The sequence below is a fragment of the Lynx rufus genome, unplaced genomic scaffold, assembly GCF_022079265.1.
Source record: "Lynx rufus isolate CCGP_SWC_20201006 ecotype Redwood Valley unplaced genomic scaffold, mLynRuf1.p SCAF_8, whole genome shotgun sequence".
NCBI lineage: Eukaryota > Metazoa > Chordata > Mammalia > Carnivora > Felidae > Lynx > Lynx rufus.
The window spans coordinates 57,968,797-57,983,730 of NW_025814896.1; the positions used below are offsets into that span (position 1 = coordinate 57,968,797).

General features: G+C 43.7%; 1 protein-coding gene across 4 annotated transcripts in view; it reads right to left on the bottom strand.

The window, feature by feature from the left end:
* IL18RAP (interleukin 18 receptor accessory protein) overlaps positions 1-14,934 on the bottom strand; it is a 33,729-nt gene that overhangs the window by 6,613 nt on the left and 12,182 nt on the right. For 3 of the 4 annotated variants that reach the window (XM_047068505.1, XM_047068504.1, XM_047068502.1), the window contains exons 6-9: positions 8,545-8,695; positions 4,249-4,314; positions 2,663-2,786; positions 11-162 (exon numbers count right to left, since the gene is read on the bottom strand). In XM_047068505.1, coding sequence (XP_046924461.1) covers positions 11-162; positions 2,663-2,786; positions 4,249-4,314; positions 8,545-8,695 — 493 coding nt within the window. The remainder of the gene's footprint in view (positions 1-10; positions 163-2,662; positions 2,787-4,248; positions 4,315-8,544; positions 8,696-14,934) is intronic. The other variant, XM_047068503.1, reaches the window with a different exon arrangement.

The following is a 14,934-nucleotide window of genomic DNA, read 5'->3' on the forward strand; positions in this document are numbered from 1 at the left end:
CCAGGCTTACCTCCTTTCTTTTCTCTCAGCTGGATGGACTGGGTCGTGTTCCCGATGGAGTTCTGGGCAAAGCAAACAAACTTCCGGTGAAGATCCCTCTGAGTGACTTCTTTCAAGTGGACAACACGCTCTATAACGTCATCCTTTTTGGTGTATTTAACTCTAGGAAAGAAGGGGAAATACCCCACTCATTCAGCAGCACAAGTTGACCACTTTTGCAGTATTTGGAATTCTTATTGGTGGCCAACAGTTTGGATTTCGGGAGAGCTATCGGATCAAAGCATAGAAGGAGATACCAGAGGACCATAAGATGGTCAGAGGGAGTTCATTTTTGATTATTGAATCTTCTGGGCATCGTTTTATGCATCACCAGCATTTAATTTACTGTGGGCCTCATCTGACCTCCGTTACTCGAAGCATTCTCCTTGAAAACAGACTATAATAAAAATTTAAGAATAATGTTGAACATGATGCACTTCCACCAAGGGCTGACCGTGTTTCTCTGCTCACTCATTTTTTTTAATGTTTATTTATTTGAGAGAGAGAGAGAGAGAGAGAACAAGTGGGGGAGGGGTAGAAAGAGAGGGAGACACAGAATCTAAAGCAGACTCCAGGCTCCAAGCTATCAGCACAGAGCCTGATGCAGGGCTTGAACCCATGAGCTGTGAGATCGTGACCTGAACTGAAGTGGGAAACTTAACCAACTGAGCCACCCAGGCTCCCTGTCTCACTCTTTTTTTAATGTTTATTTATTTTGAAAGAGAGGGAGAGAGTAGGGGAGGGGCAGAGAGAAAGGGAGAGAGAGAGAATCCCAATAGGCTCCACGCTCAGCATGGAGTTGGATGTGGGGCTTGATCCCACGAACCGTGAGATCATGACCTGAGCTGAAATCAAGAGCCAGACGCTTAACCAACTGAGCCACCCAGGTGCCCTTGTGCTCACCCTTTTTAACACTAAATGTAGACTATCAAGTCTCCTTCATTCCTCACAGGAACCCCCACAAGGTAAGAAAGAGTATGATCGTCCTAACTTGGCCAGCAACGCAGACCAGGCATAGAAGGTAGGTGACTGTGCATGGTCACTCTGCTTGGAAGTGGCAGCCCATGCCCTGGGTCTGGGCCATTCTGCCCCATCAAGCAAGTTGTAAGTCTCAGTATTTATGCACAATTTGTGTTCTCTAAGGTTGCCAATCTACAGTCTCTCTTTACTAACTAAGGCATCTTGCCTGGGTGGATGATATTTTAGGCTGTGTTGCTTGGAGCCCTACAATACCAACACTTATCCACTGAATATTTCCTACCAATCAGGAACTGTGATGACCGTATCACCTCTACTGTATCTACTCCATACAGGGACCTAGTAAAGTGGACGTAAGTGTCCACAGATTACAGATGGTGCAGTGGAAGCTTACAGGGGTCAAGTGTCACATTGCCAGGGGGGGGAAAACAGAAATCCAAACCCAAAGAAGTTGTGTGACTTCCCTTGTCTTAGAAGCTCCTGCTAACTTTTATTGCTGTTCTCAAATTCATCCTTCATTTTTTTGTAATGACATAAACTTTTCAAAATGATATTACATTTGTTCATTGAAATCTTTTTAAAATTCAGAAGGACGTGCTTAATACATAGTCTATTACTGTGGAACGGATCTTGGAAAGATGAGGGACTCTGTTTTTTAGTGACAGGCCTGACCAATCGGATTGAAACCCGTAATCCCGCCAGTGGCCGGAGTCCAGTTTTGTGAGGCACTGGATAGCTCTGAATAACAGAGTTTTCCTTTCTATTGAGCCCAACTGTCTTCCCTGCAAATTCTGTCCACTAATCTGGACAACAAACTAAGCCTCGTTTCCATAAAACACTGTGGTTTCCAAGTACTTCAAGATATCTCACCTCTGCATTTCCTTTTCCAGGTTGGATTTCTTCAACTATTCCTCACTTCACATATTTTTGGTCAGAATCCTTATTATTGTGCATTTTCCTCTCCATACATTCCAGACTGTTAATGACTCTGCATATTTGGATCCCTGAACTCACCACTACTCTAAATGAATGGCCCTGGGAAAAATGGGGTGTGGGCAGAGGGCAGCATTCTTTCCCATTGGTTGGACGTGCTACTTCTCTTCTGCCATCCTGGCTCGGTATGTCTGTCTTCTTGCCAGCTTGATGTTTAAACGTCAAACTGTTGCTATAAACTCAGCTTTAGGGGCACCTTGGTGGCTCCGTTTGGTTGAGCGTCCAACTTTTGATTTCCACTCAGGTCATAACTCTCCGTTGGTGGGATGGTTCGTGGGATCCAACACGGCTTGGGTCCCATGCTGACAGTGTGGAGCACACTTGGAATTCTCTCTCCCTCTCTCTCTGTCCCTACCTCCCTCCCCCCTCAAGATAAATAAATAAACATTTTTAAAAAACCCTGAGCTTTCAAACAGCTTAAATATTTCATTTTACGGCCCTATTAAGAAACTGCTTCTGATCTCAGGGTTGAAAAGGATCCTGCACTTTGCGTTTCTGTCCTTTTCTATTCACCACTAGTTGGCGCCAGTGGCCACACCATCAACCGCGCGCTTGTTCATCTGGGTGAGTCCATTTTAGAGGTTTCCAAAGGTGTTTTAAAAAGTGTTCAGTGTAGGTTGCAAAGAATATGATCTGCTAATTTCCTTCTTACCTTTTCTGCTCAGGTGTTGGAACTTCCCACTCCTGGTCAGAATCTTTAATGTACCATTTTATTACAGGTTTAAAATCTCTTTGGTAGCCAAATCGTGCCGTGCAGTTAAGAGTTAAAGGCTTTCCTGCAAATGAGAGAGACACACAAAATAGGAAGGAAGTCCGTGAGGACACTTTGTCCTGTGCAGGAGGAAGACGCCATCCGAACACTGTTCACTGCTGCAATCACGTTTGCAGGATAAATAGGCGTGCCAGAAATAACCAAACATCTACCGGTCTCTCATTCACAAGCAAATAAGACCACGTATGTTTCTCTCCATTGAGCAACACTTACATCTCAGACTTGTGACTCTTTGGTCACAGCGCTAAGAATTCTGATGTGGTTTGAGGGCAGACACCAGGAAAATGAGGAGTCCCCTCAGTGACCAGCCTGGTCTTCTAATGCTGCTATTGAGTACATAATGTGTCAATAAAGAACATTTTACTACTAACCAACATTTGCATATTAACTTAAAATCGTGAGGTTACTGTAATGTAGTTTAAAGAAGGAATTATTTAGATATTCAGCAGTTTCTTGAACAATGCACTATGGGTGGGCATGCATGTGATGACACTACCCTCTTCCTACCCGCTTTTTCTACAAGGGGTCTCCAGATACACTCTGCCTCAAATTCAATATTTTCACCATGAAATGGTTAAGGACTCCATTAAAAAATCATCTTCGCACCTTAATAATGTCCCCCCCTGCCCTTTAGGGTTTTCAAATTCATTGAAGCTGTAGGTAACTTGGCTATTTTTGAATTATTAATGTTTTTTTCTTTCCTCCTTCCTTGCATTCTTGCGATGCTGGGGGTATTGCTAATGCTATACCCTGATACCGCCACCTAGTGGTCTTTTACCATAGTATCTATGCTGACATTTATTTCTATAAGTATAGATGTGTTAGCATTTAAAAGAACCATTTATTTTCTTGGAACAACCAGCACTTGGTTTTAAATAGAGAAGTTCTTATTTGGCTGTGTGGGGAAAATGTAGATGTTACTGAAGTGGATAAAATAAAAGGGGACCAGAGAAAGGTCACTTTGCCCCTCTACACAAAAAAGACACCACTTGGGAGTACAAATTACTTGGGCAGGAGATGTAGTGTTCCTCCATAGGTATCTTAAGGCCCACACCGAACACCATGTTTTTAAAGGTTAATGCTCTTCAAGGTGGTAAATCGGTTACATTTACAGATTTAATCAATGGACCTAATATACGTAACCACCTGTTTCTGGGATGAGTAAGGAGAAATCTAAAATCTATTGAACATGACCAGTTCACTAGCCACTTAACATACACTTATCCTACATTTCTCACTGAAACCAGATGAGGTCAGTTTTCCTTTGTCTATTTACAGATTTAAAACCTGAGGCTTAGAAAGATTAAATAACTCTCTAAGGTCAACAAACTAGCCAGTGGCTGAGTCAAGATTCACACGGAATTCTGTCTGACTTAAAATCCCAATACTTTTTTCCTTAATACGACACTTAGACCTGCTCCCAGAAGCACAATGTCATTCAATGGTGATAATACAACCCACCTTACCAAGTTCTACTTCCAGTGTGTCCTTGATGGGGTCCAGAATATCTGGCTTGAAAATAGTGTCTTTCACTAAAAGATGAAAATAGTGATTATTATTTGCATTGGGAAATCAGAAGGCCTGCTTGCTGAAGATGTGCGTGCAAAGTAGCACTTTGATCTAAATGCTTTGGAGCTCCCTCTTCGATTTTGGTTCATTGTCTACAAAGTTAGTAGGAACTCAGGTTTCCACGTGAAAAGCAAGCCTCCAAAGATGAGCGTGACATCAGGTTGCAGGTGCTAGTGAAACATTCGTCCCTGATAAATCCTTGTCCACCCGGGTGCGTTTTCTTCCACACCAGCCCTGCTCAACTGCCACAGACCTGAGCCCCCATTCCTGTCTTCTACAACATTGTTTTTTGGTACCATCTAGCTGAGTAGTCCGGAAGAAGAATGCACTTGAGAAAATGCCCACATCAGCCAGACCGGAGGCCACTCCTCCATCCTTAAGTTCATGGTTTATTTCAAGATAAAAGTGAGTCCGACCCTCCATTACTCATTTATGCCTGAGTTTCCGGCCACAAACTGTCAAATAGGGCTCTGTGGTCAGACTTCCTCCTGAATATGGCCCATCTCCTGATCAAGGAAAATTCATCACCTCTGCTCTGGACATTGTCCTCTTACTTCTCGGGGACCTCCTTCCTTCAATGACTCCATTATCTTCCCTGTATCTCTCTCTCTCTCTCTCTCTTTCTCTGGGTTTCTGCCCATTGGCATTTATCCATGCTCAGTCTCTTCATTTTAAAAGAGAGAACATTCCCTACACCTTATGTCCTTGCCACATTCATGCTCCTTCCTTCCAAGCCAAATTCTTGAAGGAGCGATATGTGCTCATCTCCTCCATTCTCTCGCTTCCCATGGAGTTCAATTCCTGCCCCCATCACTCCACGGAAACTGCTTCAGCTAAAGTCCCCAGTGACGTCCTTGCCCCTAAATCCACTGGACACAACTGAGTTTTTCTTCTGCTTTATTTCTCAGCAGCTTCGGACACTGTTGGGCATGGCCTCTTAGAATCCTCTCGTTTTTCGTTCCCTGCTTCCCTACTTTCCTGTTTACCTTCTGCCTCTCTGCTCACTTCCCTGTGTGTTTGGGGGCTCTTCTTCTGGGCTTCTCGTGAACATCAGTTCTCTCCCTTGTTCTCTGCTAGTGGTCTTTTGTTCTATCTACTCTCTCTGGATGGTACCGTTCATTCTCTAGAACTGTTCCCTACTAAAGATCTTGAACCTTTAAATGATCTCTCTCCTCCATCATCAGTTTCAGTTCCTTTACAGCTCCTATCCCCACTCTCCCACTGGTACTCACTAATTTATGTAAATAATGACCTCCGTTGCCCTTCCCAAACCCAGCGGTGAGTTCTCAGACCTCACCCCTGAGGCAGAGCGTTACTCCCTCTGCCCGGAGATACTTTAGCCACCATGCCCTGGGACAGTTTCCCTCTGTTCTCACACCCCTGCTCCACCCCCTTTGGGGATCCCTTCCCTTCTCCCAACCTCTCCAAGTGTTGCAATGCTACAGTCCTCGGTTCCAGGCCTTCTTCTCTCTATACTCACTCCCCAGATGAGCTCATTCAGTTTTTTTTTTTTGCTTTAGTTATTTATGTTTTTAATGTTTTAATTTATTTTTGAGACACAGAGAGACAGAGCATGAGCAGGGGAGGAGCAGAGAGAGAGGGAGACACAGAATCTGAAGCAGGCTCCAGGCTCTGAGCTGTCAGCACAGAGCCCCACGTGGGGCTCGAACTCACGGACTGTGAGATCATGACCTGAGCTGAACTTGGATGCTTAACCGACCGAGCCACCCAGGCACCCCCAGTCTTTTCGCTTTAGCTATCATGTTGACCACCCTCGCATTTACACCTCTGGCCCTATCATCTCCGGACTGGTTTGTCCAAATTCCTCCTTGTCATTGTGATTTGGATCACCGAAAGTCCTTTCAGACGTAATGTGTAATTTCTTCCTTAGACCCTCTTCTCTTGCACCCTTTTCTGTTTCATGAAATGGTGTCACCATTTACCATCTTATCCAGACCAGAAAACAAAAACATCCTTGGTTTCCCTCTTCACGCATTAAATCCATCATCAAGTTCTGTGGATGCACAAACAAAGCCGCTCCTCACCTCCTTTGCTAAGTCTGTGCAGTGAGCAATCGGAGATATCTTCCAAGAATGTGCATCAGACCTGCTGTGTAAGTTCTTATGTATGCCGTGCAAGGCCATCCTCCATCAGTGTCCAACAGAAAATCCACCTAGTTGCCCAACCTAAAACCCAACTCTCTCTCATCCTGGATCCCTCCTTTTTCCTCTTCCTCACTCCCAATTTCCAAGTCCTTTCAGCTGTACCCTCTCCGTAGCCTCTGAGTCTGTCCACATCTGTCCATCCCCACTGCAGCTCTCTGCCCGGAACAGCATTTTCCCACCTTCCTTGGGCTGGTTGGTCCTCACCCATCTGTTCTTGCTCGAGCGTGGTATGTCCAGGTTTGGGCTTAGTGGGCCTCTCATATGCCCCGCTGCTTCCCTTTCTCCCCACTCATCATACTGTCTAATGACAGCCTGTGTGCCCACAAAGTGGGAAGTTCCGGGTGATCATAGACAATGTGTCCAGGTATTCGTTCTTACAGCCTGAGCACCAAGCCCAATGCCTGATACCTATTAAATGTCCCACAAATATTTGTGTGAAAATGAATATGTGAAAAAGTGAATGAGTGAGGAAGACAGGAATGATGACAGAGAAGGCTTGGTCGAAAGAGACACAATCGATGTTGCGGGGAATCCCTCGGGCGAGGGAGAAAAGCAGACTCAGCCCCTGAAAACTTGATGGGCTGAGTGGCATGTCCGAGGGAAGAGGAATCACGCATCCCTTGGAGGGGGCTAGTGGCGCAAGTGGGGTGCTTGTGTTCTAACTTCTCCTCCAAGGAAGAGTCTAATGTAAATGTTCATTGCTGAAGTCCAGGAAAGTAGGCAGAAGTGGTTACCTTGGCCTCAAGGTGTTTAATGTAATTTGTATCCTACACTAAAAGAAGAAGAGGTAAAAATAATCGATATGTTTACTAAGAGTTAGGTCAACCATTCTGTAGCTCTTTAATACAAAGCATGGATGACTGACCCTGTTGTGTTTTGACAAGAACCATGTTTAAATTAATGACATCGTATAATTTATTCATGTGGATACTTATAAATCTGGGAAGAACGGCTCAGTGAAAAGACTGGGCCAAAATAGAGCACGAAAGAACAAACCCAACAGACCACCAAACATATAACAAGGTATTCAACTTCATTAGTACTCAGAGAGATGTAAATTGGGATTTAAAAAGGGGGAGAGAGAAAGAGGTCCCACTTGACACCAGTCAAAAAGTCTGTAAACATCAAACATTATTTGGTAATAACGAGAATCTGTTCTTCACTAAGGGGGGTATAAACTGGCAAAATGATAGAATAGTACCGTGTGTTTTTAACACAAAACACATTTTGTAATATAAAACGATATTCTATTTTATTTTTTTAAGTTTATTTATTTATTTGAGAAAGACACAGACAGCATGAGTAGGGGAGGGACAAAGAGAGAGGGAGAGAGAGAGAGAGAGAGAGAGAGAGAGAGAATCCCAAACAGGCTCCATGCTGTCAGCACAGAGCCCGATGCAGGGCTTGAACCCACGAAACCAGGAGATCAAGACCTGAGCCAAAACCAAGAGTTGGATGCTTAACCCACTGAGTCACCCAGGCGCCCCCAGTATTCTATTTTATTAATGGATATATACTTTTGTCAAAAAGCAGAAAGACATAAATAGAAAGCATATAGGGTACATGATTGGACTACAGCTGGGAAGAGAAAGAGCAGGAAGGGGTAAGAGCATAGACCTCAATCTGTCTCTGCAATGTCTCATTTCTTTAAAGAAAAAGCAAGATTCTAAGTGTGCAGAGAAACAGTAATATGTATTAAAGCTGATAGGTTCATGGTGCCACTGCTGTGTGTGAAATATTTAAAATCATTTTTTAAATTACTACAAAAACTTAGGATTCATCAGTGCATGGAAAACCCAACTTGTGACAACATGAATATGATCCAGAATGAGGCCTTCCTTGGGGGACGGAATCTAGATTTATGGGGAAATTAATGTTTTCCCACATTTAAGGCTTCACGTCACTACCAGTATATGATTATGTTTTTTCTTTCCCAAAAAGGAAACCATTACTAAACCGAAGGAAGATAGCTTTAATTGGGTAATAGGGGTTCAAATCCCAAATCTTAAAATGAAAAATCTCACTTACCGATGGTTGTCACTTGGACAACAGCTCTGACTGTCCATGAACTTGTGTTATCTGAATCAGTGTAATCACATACATATATGCCCTGGTCGTGGTCATAAACTTCATCCACTAGGATTGAGTTGCTCCTTTCTTCAGAGAGTAGTTTTCCATTCTAATCCAAGGGACAAAAAAGTGAATAACTTTCTCTAACCAGAGAATTGTTAGTAATATTAGTCAAACTTATAGAAAAACTTCATAAATAAGGGCATCACCCAAGTATGAAGGGCTTCTGTTCAAAAACCGTATTGGTAAGAGTCTTATTTGTTAATGAGAGGCATTTTCACATACAATTACATTATCTTTTAAGATCAAGGCACCAAATCTGACTAATCTTCCAAGAGTTATGTGGCCTAGTATTTCCCAAAACATGACTCAGGACCCTGAGAATATTCTAGAAAACTCATAGTACTCTAAATAACTGACATCTCCATGAATTTTTTGAAAACATGTATATTTGTGGTTATAGAAATTGACATAGTTTCGTGGCGGGGAGGGGCTAATATAAAACTTCCTGTTTAAATAAATTTCACTCTTGGGGCACCTGGGTGGCTCAGTTGGTTAAGAATCTGACTTTGACTCAGGTCATGATCTCACGGTTCATGGGCTCGAGCCCCACATCTGGTGAGCACGAGCCCTGCTTTGGGTGAGCCCCACCTCTCTCTTTCTCTGCCCCTCTCTCACTTGCGCCCTCTCTCTCTCAAAAAAATGATAAGTAAATTTCACTCTAAAAAAAAGGTGAAATTTATTTTTTTTAAGGTGAAGTGTAAATTTAAAATATTAAGTAAATAACTAAACAGGTGTACAGACATATGACAAGGAATGACTAGTGAGTGAGACACAATGAACTCATGGCGGACCCAAAGTCACGTGAGAACTAAAATGCAATTATGAACATTTCTCTCCCTTACTCAGCATATCCTTCAGGGATGCTCTTCTAAGGTCTGGAGTTCTCCCCCGGCTGCAGTTGCCATTCCTTCCTGGTCTCCTTTCCTGCTACTGCCCCTCCACTCACTTGCCATTCCCGAAATAACCATATTCCTTCATCAGCCACCCGTTTGTAAGTCTCTCCCAGCACTCTCTCCCCCTGGGTAGGCTGCAGCTCAGTTTTTAAATTCAACTCAAAAGGATGATTCTCACAGAGAGAAGAGGGTGATCACACACTCCCTGAGCAGAACCAGTCCCTTTGTGCTCCCAGACCTCCATGATCGCGCATAGCCGTCGGATCATAACGATGTGTATAGTTACCTCCTTCTCCGAAGTTGTGAAGACCAGCCTTTGTGCCAAGACACATAACTGCTCCTGCACACACTGGCAGGAATAAACACAGATCCCTCCTTGCAGAGAGCACTCAGTCTAAGAAGGCAGGTCCCAAGCAATAACCCAGAGTGCGATTCACTTGGGCGACTTTGCCTCAACTCACAGGAAGCAGGGCTACTCCCTCCAGGCCAATCAGACCTTAAGGAGTATGTAGGAATCACTCCATTAAGCTAAGTGCCTTCTCAGAAATATTTGAAACGGAGAATATATGTAGGAAATAGGGCCAAGGTGAAGAGGTTGATGCATGTAGACGGATTTGGTCTTTGTGTCTCTACTATACGGCAAGCAGGCCAGGAATCGTAAGCTCTTTGTAAATGATGCGTGAATAAAGTATATATAATTGAAACGTTTTGAAGCGTGAGAATCATGTAAGTTATCAGTAGGGGCTAGGACCTAGTAGGGGCTCAAAAAATCTTTGTTGGATGGCTGAGTATCCCTTTGCCAATAATTCTGTAGCCCCTAACCTCCATGTAGCCCATGGCCTTCCAATCTCCAGCAAATAGCACCTGGAGTGTGTGTCTTACCACACAGTCCAAAGCAAAGACATACACAGCGAAATCACCTAGTATCTATACAGATTATAAAATGCTTTCTCGTGTATTATCTCATATGACTCATTCCAAGGACTCTCTGACTTGGGTTGCACAGGCTTTGGGAGGAAACTGAGGCTCTGGCGTTTGTGTGTTGTTCTGTATCACAGAGCTAGCGAGTGAGAGGGCTGAGGGTCAATCTGAATTTTTCTGACTCTGAGTTTCATGTTCTCATTGAGGAGTTTCCCTTCCGTTTCCCTGCTGACTGGTAGGAGCAGGGTTTCCCCACTCCAAGTCTCTGGTGTGGTTCCTGTGGCCCAAGAAGGAACTTCCAGTAGACTGGCAGGGAGACCAAGGTGGGGGGTCAGAACTGATCAGAGAGGGGCAGTTGCAGGCTGCAGGAAGTAAAAGGAAGCGAAGGAATGGGGCAGATAAGGTTAAATATCTATCAGCTGATCTCAGGGGTCAAGAGCCCCTTTTCAGAGCATGGGGTAAAATTCACAGCTAAAACCCTAGACAACAAACATACAAAGAGCAGAAATTGGAGTGGAGGTGTTTCATGAGTCCCATGAGAAAGTAATGGGGAGAAGATGCAGTCGTGACCAAGACCTCAGCTAAGCTGCAGGGAGGATGGGTCAAAACGAAGTCAACCTGATTTTTTTTTTCCATAAAAAGAAAAGTATGGCTTCGTATGTATTATTAAGGCTTAACAAATGGGGCGCCTGGGTGGCTCAGTCAGTTAAGCGTCCGACTCTTTTTTTTTTTTTTTCAACGTTTTTTTTTTTTATTTATTTTTGGAACAGAGAGAGACAGAGCATGAACGGGGGAGGGGCAGAGAGAGAGGGAGACACAGAATCGGAAACAGGATCCAGGCTCCGAGCCATCAGCCCAGAGCCTGACGCGGGGCTCGAACCCACGGACCGTGAGATCGTGACCTGGCTGAAGTCGGACGCTTAACCGACTGCGCCACCCAGGCGCCCCTAAGCGTCCGACTCTTGATTTCGGCTCAGGTCATGATCTCATGGTTTGTGAGTTTGAGCTCCGCACTGGGCTCCATGATGTCAGTGCAGAGGCTGCTTGGGATTCTCTCTCTCTCTCTCTGTCCCTCCCTCACATGTACTCTTCTCTCTCTCAAAATAAATAAATAAATAAACTTAAAAAAAAAAACTTAATAAGATGGAACTAAAAGGAAACATCAAAGAAAACAGATAAGGGAGAGGCAGTTTGTGTCAAGAATGATGGGAGACCCATTCTGGTAAGACGATCACAAATGATTCCAACAGAAAAGAGGGGTGCTAATAGGCCTGTTTTGCTCAGCCGTGAAACAGTCTTGAACAAAATATGGAAGGAGGAGCATCTCCAGCGTGAACCTGTATGAATTGGGTCAGTAAGTCCGAGACAGAACTGAGGCATGCAGAAAAGAGGAACACATGAAAATAGAACTTTTAAAGGTATGTGTGAAGCCAGAAAAACAAAGGAAATGTATTCTAGTAGGACTGTTCTTGTAATATTACCCTCTAATATCACCAAGCTCTAATACTACTGGGCAGTGCAGCCACTCCAGGGAGTACTATGCATATGGTGCTGCCTGGAGTTGGGTGACACAGTCGAGCTCCTACTGGGGCTTTCACTACCTAGTCTGGGAGGACTCTCGGCATGTACATCTTCAGCCCTATCCTCCCTGATGGACTTGACGTTTTCACATCTGTTTTAAGGATTCATTATGTCCAGATCTGTGTCTGTGACTTCTCACCCCTCATTGAATTTACTTCTATTTGGTCAACTTCCTAAATGCTGTGAGTATATTTGAGCCAGAAAGACCCAACATATGAGTCATCTCTTTCACGTTTCCCTAAATATTTAATCTTGTATTTAATTCTGAAGATATCACTGGCACCCACCACCTTCTTTCTGTTCCCACTGCTAGTTCCCTAGATCAGGATTCACCCTTACAAAGTTCAATCACACCAACAGGAACCCCCCAATAACCATACCACATAACCAACCTACAGCCTCTGTTTCCAGCTCTAACCCTAACTACACCTCTCGGGAACTCTCCGCTCCCACCACGCTGAGCCACTCACCATTCACAGAATGTGCCCCTCGTGTTTCTGTTTTCCATTGCCCATGTGCCTGTCCTTGCAGCTTCCCGGTCTCTTGCCCCAGTCATCAACTGATAACATTCTACTCCGACATAAATTTTGTACTAGTGCTTACCTCTTAATTGGAAAAGGGTACATTATGAACAGTATAGACTGATGAGTTAGATACTAATCTCTAGCCAAAATCTTGAATGGGTTATTTGAACAGATGCCTATGAACCCTTAAAAAGGAAACGTTGGTTAACAGCCAGCTTGCACTCACTGTCAACATTCAGGCCATGGCATGCTGTCTGATCATTTCCTTCCACGATAGAATGAATAGACCAGAGCCTCAGAGGAATACAGGACTACAGTAGATGTTCTGTCTCCACTGTAGTGACTGACTCATTTGGAAAATACTTTGACGGTGTCTTTGTTAAATAAAATGTATACACATGGGCTGAATGAGTCAACATTTAGGTGCCTTTTTTCAGTTAGTTGAGTAGTAATACCTCCCAAGTTGTGGATTAAGGGACCACGTATAACTAAAAGGATCATGCTAGAATCAATAGCTGAGTCGACGGGCTGTTCAGTGCCAGTCTTTTCAATATTTTTGCTAAGACCTGTCATGCCTGCCTCTCATCTACAAGTCACGCAAATCTGGGAGTGATAGCTAGTATGGTGGATTTCAAACTCAGAATTCCATCCTCTTGATATGCTGCTAAAATCAACAAATTTGAATTTAACAGCAATAAATGTGAAATCATGAAGACGAGTTACAAATTCCACCCAGCACAAAATTGCATTGGCCTGATCGCAGTGCTTCTGAGAAAACAACGACAGCAATAACAACAAAAAAAACACAAAAAACTGCTTACCTGCCAACTAAGAATGAATCAACCACATAACGGAGCTGTCCCAAGGCTAATGCCATCCAGACCACATTGATACACTATTCAAAATAAGGAAGAAAGTAGCCTCTGTTTTCACTATGGGTTAGGCCACATGGGGGTTATAGCACTGAACAGATGTTAGGAAGTTGTGCAGGATTTTGAGCATTCTGAAATACCATAGCGAGAACAATAAAAGGGGCCACTGTAGGGACCTTGAAAATACTTTCCAAAAATCAAATCGAAATGATCTTTACTTCTTTCCTATTGGGAATCCCATCAATCTTGGGTTCAGCCAGTCTCAAATACTCACCAGTTCTCAGAATGACTACAAGAAAACTAGGCCAAAAGGAAATGGGAAGGAGAAGTGGCCTGTCTGCGTGCGCACATTCCATTAAATGCCCGGCCAGAGACGACGCAGCAGCCACGTCATCATTGTGGCGAGTGAATGTGGCATATGAGGGAGATTGTCTTAAACCACCAATGGAAAGGGTACTCAGGGCACAACTCTAACTGACAAGAGGCCCCCAGTGGTGTCACTGACACCTGTATCTCGGTGCCAGTGCAGAAGGGCCTCTCCCAACGCCCTGTTATATAATTTCTCCCACGTCACAGATTTCCGTAGCTGGAGAGCAAAAAATGCCTTCTCGTTCAATGTCATTGTCATTTATTTCAGATAAAGTCTGTTGAGGCCATTTTTTATCGTATTTTTAGAAATTAGCAAAATGCAGAGGAAATGTTCTTTGAATAAATACCAGATAATTCACTTTAATCCTGACTTCTTGGTCACTTAATATTTCAGTGAGGAATCTCCAAGCCTAAATTTTTTGATGTGTCTATTAAACATATTTTGAAAGCTCCTATAGCCTCCACCCTGTTGGATATGCATCTGGCAGGTGCATCCCTGATCAGGAGTTTCGTCTGAATTCAATAACACCATGTTCTCCTCTGCTCAGCCAGTGTTTAGCATCTGTCATCTATTCTGAGATGGCTTAAGTATGACCTGCCCACCACATGAGCACCTGGGGCTTAGCATGAAGAAAAGGAGCATTGCGTATTATTTGCTGCCTAATGTCACCAGTTCTAGTGATACACTCTTTCTGTGAGGTCTGTGACTTTTCAGGTTACTGCGTGTGTGTGTGCGTGCCAGTGTAGGTACGTGTGTGCGTATGTGCATATGTACGTGCACGCACGCGTGCAATTAGGAAACACGACTTGAATGATAACCTACCCAAATTTGCATCAGAAAGTACAATTTTAAGGAGCGCCATTGCTGGCCCACTTTTTGGCGGATGCCTATTCACCACCGAACACACCCTGAAATTTGCTGTCAAGATCCGGGAGAAGGGAAATGAAGCTTCTTTCTGGGAATGCCATATGCCTTTCGGGTTTAGTTTACAAGTACAATATATGCAGAAAGCTAGCAACTACTGTGTGGCTTATGTTTACCTGAAAGTGAAAATAGCTTTCATTTCAGGGATACTAATCATTGAAAATTCAAATGCAATTTCATCTGAAATAACTAGGGGTAAG